Source organism: Spea bombifrons, chromosome 1, assembly GCF_027358695.1.
Source record: "Spea bombifrons isolate aSpeBom1 chromosome 1, aSpeBom1.2.pri, whole genome shotgun sequence".
Taxonomy (NCBI): Eukaryota; Metazoa; Chordata; class Amphibia; order Anura; family Pelobatidae; genus Spea; species Spea bombifrons.
The window spans coordinates 135,466,774-135,473,438 of NC_071087.1; the positions used below are offsets into that span (position 1 = coordinate 135,466,774).

General features: G+C 36.0%; 1 protein-coding gene across 2 annotated transcripts in view; it reads left to right on the forward strand.

The window, feature by feature from the left end:
- Positions 1–4,312, forward strand: part of PJA2 (praja ring finger ubiquitin ligase 2) — a 29,654-nt gene extending 25,342 nt beyond the window's left edge. For both annotated transcript variants that reach the window (XM_053474408.1, XM_053474401.1), the window contains exons 6-9: positions 874–985; positions 2,085–2,199; positions 2,557–2,678; positions 3,655–4,312. In XM_053474408.1, coding sequence (XP_053330383.1) covers positions 874–985; positions 2,085–2,199; positions 2,557–2,678; positions 3,655–3,777 — 472 coding nt within the window. In that variant the 3' untranslated portion in view covers positions 3,778–4,312. The remainder of the gene's footprint in view (positions 1–873; positions 986–2,084; positions 2,200–2,556; positions 2,679–3,654) is intronic.
- The last annotated feature ends 2,353 nt before the right edge of the window (positions 4,313–6,665 follow it).

Consider the following 6,665-nt stretch of genomic DNA (forward strand, 5'->3'; position numbering starts at 1 on the left):
TCAGACTTTGCACTAGAATCCCTTTTTCCTCTATTTCCTGAAAGATTCCAGTCTAGCAGATAGGCCAGTGTGAGGGAATGCAAAGCTCTTAAGGTGTGCATTTACTGCCAGACTTAAAGGGCATTTTTAAAACAAAACATCAGATTTTATAGGTCTTTCCTTTAGGTTGTTAAATGTCAGTGCTGACTCATTCAAATATTTAAACAGCTGCGTAGCGTTTTTTGACACACTGAAGTTAAACACATACCCAGCTCTACAGATTATGATGGTCCTTTATAAATCAATAAATAATAATAATGTGTGGTACTGTGATTTGCCATTGTCCATGATATTGCCTTTATAACATTATGGTGTTTATTCACTAAAGGGCGAGTTGCTAGGAGAGCAAGCTTCTCCAGCAAGAACGGATTGTAATGCTTAATTCAATGGATGAGAAAACTTTGAGGAAAGCTCACTATACATGACTTGCTAAGGTCCCTCTGTAGCAGGCGGTCACTGGGTTTGGCCGCTTATAATGTATAGAAGTCAAGGAGCTGAAACGCAACTTTCTTGACAACTCTGCCTTTAGTGAATAGAACCCTACATGGCACAACTAATGTGAAAGCTAAATATTAGCAAATATTTAAAACAAAACACATCTAAAGGCTTTTTTTTTATTCTTTGTCTATATGATTACTGCATGTTACATGCGAAGGAGTGGAAAAAACACTCTTTTTGATTAAATGAAAAGTAAATGTATCCACAATAAAGCAAAAATTTACTTAAGCAAATGATATTTAGAACATTCAGTATTACTGCTCTTTTTAAGGATAGCATTCAATAAAAATAAATTGGTCTGCGGGGTCTTTCATTGCAATTTTCTTTTTGCCTTAGATTGTTGGATGACTTTGGTGATGGATTAGGAGTAGCACAAGCAATGTCCTATGTGGATCCTCAGTTTCTTACGTATATGGCCCTTGAAGAGCGCCTTGCTCAGGCAATGGAGGTATTTTATGTTCTCGATATATAGTATTTGTGTGATAAACTATATCCATACAGCTTTCATTATGTTGTAGTAAGTGTGTTTTCTAAATTTTGTTTAGCCTTTTGTAGTGCCCGTTTTTTATTCATAGAGGTCAGTGTATTTTAGTTTACCAGTATTTACTGCCCACTTTCTGCCAACCTGCTCTGCCGGCTGTTCTGCATGTGTATGCATGGCACAACACGTGTCTATAGGCATTGGAGATGCATGTTCCCACACTCTAAATGCTCTCATCCCTAGCAGCAGAAACACTCTGCCCAGCACAGGTAGTCCGGGATGGACTCAATCTAAATATCTAAGATTTCTCTCATTGCCACTTATTATGGGCTGTTTATTTCTTTTGCCACATTGTTTTTTGTGCAGCACGGAAATAATCTAGCGTGTCCCATTATGCACTATACAGGGTTATCCTTATACATGGTGTATACTGGTGTATAGATGCTTCAAGGTTCAACACAACTGGCATGCCACTATTGGCATCTGGTACTTAAAAGTGAAAGCCCAACATGGCCACTGCCATGTAATTTATTTCAGACAAAACTGGAATATACAGAATGAAGAAAACGAGTTTGTTTTTGAGTAATACACTTTCAGTAGCATAACCTGCAGTGAATGTATTGCAGGCGACATCATAGTTATTTTACTACTATTGCCGTCAAAACGGTATAGTTCAAAGCAGTGTAGCAAAAGACTTCTGTAATACAATGGTAAATGTTTGTTAATATTTTTTAATATTTATATAAAATAATAAAACAAGGTATTATGTGTACCACTAAATTTCTAAATGTGTAACAGATTAAAAATATATTCAGGTTTAAAACATTGGTATTCTGGTTGTGCAAATGATGAGATATTGGCATTAATGTTTGCTGCTGCATTTATGGCAAATAGGTAAAAATAAGTTTGCTTTTTTAATTGGATTTTGGAATACAACTCTGTAATCCTTGACTGCATACTTTCTATTAAATCCCGATTATTTAATTCATTGTGAATGTCTGTTAAGGATTATACCAAGCAAGAATATGGTTGCTCCTGTATTCATCAGACTTTTGTATGCTTCCAGACTGCCCTGGCACATCTGGAGTCTCTTGCAGTAGATGTGGAGCAGGCTCACCCTCCAGCCACTAAAGAAAGCATTGACTGCCTCCCACAGATTGTTATAACGGACGATCGCTGTGGTAATATATATATATATGGAAATATGATATTAGAATTGCATTAAGGAGCTTGAACAGACGTGAAGGCTTTGTTTTAAAGGGACGGAACAATTCGCATATACTGGCACCAGGCTTTTTAGATCAATCTCCATACCTATAACATTCTCCAGTTTCTACAATATTTAAAGTTCTAAATGTTTCTCGTTTCTAATTACAGTAAATTTCTGCAGGAAGAATTGTTTCTTGTTAGTCTACTTTTAGTCCTTTCGGTTACAATTCAAGGTATCTTTGTGATAATAAAAGTTTAGTGCATTTTTGGTAATCGACTGTTAAGTGTGCTTCAGTCTCCTTATGTATTAAACTCTGTTTCTTTTGAAGTTGTAGGTCAAGAACAGTGTTGTGCCATCTGCTGCAGCGAGTACATTAAAGATGAAATTTTAACTGAACTACCTTGCCATCACCTCTTTCATAAGCCATGTGTTACACTTTGGTTACAGAAAGTAAGTTCTTTACACGTATATACATACACACTCACACTTGTTTGTGTTCCTGTGGAATAACATAAACATAAGAAAAAGGTACTTATTGCTGGCAGCTGCTTCTAAAGGCCTTCCATCTGCCATTGAGAGTCTGAGCACGTTTGCACTACCTTCCAGGACACTTCCCCTTGAGTGTGGGTTCAACCCTGTCTGTGTCGTTGGCACAGTCTATACTGTCAGACATGCTAGGGTGCCGGGAAGGGGGAGGGAGGCTTATGCTTAAAACATTTATCATTGGACCTAGAGGGGTCTTAGGGAATGTAGTGAGTAAATTCATTTTCCCCCTCTAGGTAGTACACTATTTGTTACACCCAAAAGTCATTCTTTCTTTTATTTTTTTCTTATTGTAAATGTCAACACGCAAAATGTCCCTCTCGTATAAAGACTATCCAAATCTCAGCATTTTAAAGTACAGTAGGCTTTTGTGAGAGTTCAGAAGCTAATGCTTTATTTTTTTTTAAATACACATAAATTGACCCATGTGCTAAGGGAAAACATCTTTCGATTCTTGGGACTTATGGCAGGTCAAACTGCTGGAATATTCTCTTGCAGTTTTCTTATACATTTCTGTATCAATTGTACAGACATATTTACAAAAAAGGAAATATACCCCCTTTGCACACAGATGGTAAAAGTTTGTTTTTCCCTGCTCTGGATGCAGAATTTCTAAAGCACAAGAAATAGAAATACGGCATTTTCTTCTTTCCTTATATACTTGTCTTTACAGACAATTCTAAAGGTGCTTTGGAAACTTTGCGTTTTTTCTTCAGAGTAGTATACTCTGAACAGCATTCAATCTATGCTTGCCAATATAAGAATACTTATATCCTTATAATTTACTCTGCTTACTGTACTATTATGTGAAGGCCTTTGTATGTTCCCTTTATGTTTTACCAAAATTCTATTTTTTCTTTTTTTTTTCTTTCTCATCCTCTAGTCTGGAACGTGCCCTGTGTGCCGTCATGTCTTGGCATCACTGCTCCCAGAAGCTGCTGCTACCTCCTTCCTCTCAGATCATGAAAGTCCTCCTTCAATCCACAATGCAGCAGGAACCAGATAAAGCAATATAATACCTTCATTCAAATCTAGTTTGTTTTTTTCTTTCGAAAGGTACTTAATGCAAATGAGAGATGAATACACATACACACATGTACGGTGAAATATATATTAGCTTAGCAAGACTTGAAAAATTGGAAACCAATGTTAAGGTTGGCAGCATTAGCTGAATGTTTCAGACCAACAGTTGACATTATCTGCCACTAATATGCTGAAAAATATAACGTACATTAAGCTCCATTAACTGTATGGCTTGCCTGATTTGTTTTATTTTGTGGCAGATGTTTTTGCTGCTGTAACTGCAGTGCAGTTAGAGCTTTACAGATCTATGCTAATTTTTTTTGTTTTCTTTTGTTTTCTTGGTGGGATAACATTGAAAGGGAATGTGTGTATTCTCCCTCCAGTAGTGAAAACCTAAAATTGTGCCACTAAGTGATTTTGTAAGCAATCTCTCATGTTTGCATCAAATGTGAAGATATTCTGTGATCATTGTAGTATAAAGAATTGGTTCCATTTAAAATAAAAATGCATAGAACCTATGCTTATGGTGGTGGTTATTGTTATGGTTTAAGAAACACAAAATTGTATATGAAAAGGTATTACTGTTGCAGACATGCTTTCTTAACACAAAATAAGCCAAATGTGATCAGGTCCTTAAGCAGACCATCCTTAAATAAGGACGCCACTAGTGTAAAATATGATATGAGGTGGGATGCATGCCTATTTCAAACTAATTAATGTTTGTAAAACCCATCCAGTGTCAAATGTCAAAGTTGTAAAAAAGAAAATGATTAATCAAACTGCTAGCAATTTATGGAATGTTCTAATGAGGAATATTTATTTGGTTGCTATGGGGATAAGTACCCATACATATTCTTACTTTGGATTTTTGTATAAATATTTATTGGATTTAAATAAGTGTAAGAAACCAATTAGTAGCCATTCCTGGTACATAGAAGACTCCTGTTAAAGAGGATAGCTTTGCATTTGGAGTTAAACACATGGCTTCCTCTACTGAGAACAGAATACCGCTAATAAATGTTATCTGCATTTTTTTTTTATATTTTGTTTTATCCTATAAATTGGTACATGGAGCAGGAAGCCTAATATGGTGCCAGGTCATCTGTTCTATACATGTCGGAGATCATTAACTGTGAAGTCATAGGAACCCCCACCAAACTGTATATACCTTCCGTAACAATAAATAAAATATGTACACATAAAAAAAAAACAAAAAAAAAAACAACTTTAGTTCACTATACCTCCCGTCAGACTGAGCCAGGATGATGAGGTCAGTGGGAGTTGTAGCCCTGAGGAGCTGGTGCACCAGAGGTGCATGAAAATGGGCCTCGCTTGGATAAATGCCTATTTCTACCTTTAATTTTTCTTTAGTAATAATCCGACATAAACATAATCCTTTTTGTATGCTTACCTCATGAGTTGATGTGTACTGTCTGCTACGTGGGTGCTATAACTGGCCTAGCCTCCGATTGAAAAAAAAATGTATCCCGGTTACAATTTCATTTCTTATTCCATTTTCCGGGCTTCTGCGAGGCAGACATCTGTTATTTTTAGTATTTACACTGGATGGAAAAACTGGTCTTGATGATAATGGCAATAGTACTTTTTGAATAACTAGAGAATGAGATACATTTATCTATAAATCCGTTATAGTAATGAATAGACTGACATTATTTTTTATTGGCCGTGTTTATTTTAACACCACTAAAGCTAAAATACCTTGGTTCTATAAACACAAACATACTGACATTTGTGACTGTACCAGTATATATGTAAATATTTCCCAGGGATGGGTTTTATATAATACTATATACATCTGAAGATTTACTTTTGGCAAATTGTCAAGTGAGCCTGAAAACCAGAAGAAAGTTTCTTAGGATATCGTTAACTCTGCATATGTGAAGCAGTAACCATTTAAATGCGTACAAAACATAATGTGATGAAAATCCACCGTCTTAGATTTTATATAATTTTTCAGTGTTTATGTAGTTTTACACCATGTAAAATAGCAGCTAGCTCTTAAGTATTCCTCCGCCATTTATTGGAGGTGGATTTTCATCATGTGGTCGTTTTGTAAGTTTTTTTTTTTTGTTTTTTTTGGTTTTTTTTTTGTTTTTTTTTGTTTTTTTTCTCCTTTTGTAAGGGCCTCTTGTTTTTGGCCCTCTTGTTTTTGGACCATTTAAATACTTCATTTAGTCTATAGGGTAAGAGGTTTAGATGTAATGTAAGGAAACTTTACTTTATGGAGAGGGTGGGAGATAAATGGAACAACCTCATATCAGAAGTGGTAGAGGCTAATACAGTAAGGGAATCTAAACATGCATGAGATAGGCAGCATGTCGACTATATTACCATTTTAAAAAAATTGCCCTTTGCTTAAAAGCAATTTTATAAAGAGAATAGTTTTCATGTTTTCCACCTTTTGAATGGAAAGTCATACCACACTTTAGCTTGGCACTCGCTGGGTTTAATTTGTTGTTTACATGTATTACCTATAATTAGCAGGTGTGGGACCCCCCTGTGCTGCAAAACAGGGGAAGATTGCCACACAATTGACTGCTTAAGCCAGAGTGCCAATATATCATTCCATATGCTGACGCTCGTGGTAAGGACAGCAGCTGCGGAGACAAAGAAAGCTACCCTGGTTCTGGCCTAGGGTGGCACCCAATATAAATAGGTTTTTGCTTATAAGCTATATCAGGCCATCTCTTCAGTGGAAGCCCCACAACTGAAGGTATAAGAAAAAGAAACCCGGTATGGTACAGTGTAGTATAGTACATGACTAAAATAAAGGTTTAGTTTTTACATTGTGAGGTTGAGGGGAAAAACACAATTCCAAGATATCCCTAAATACATTGATCAAAATGAAGG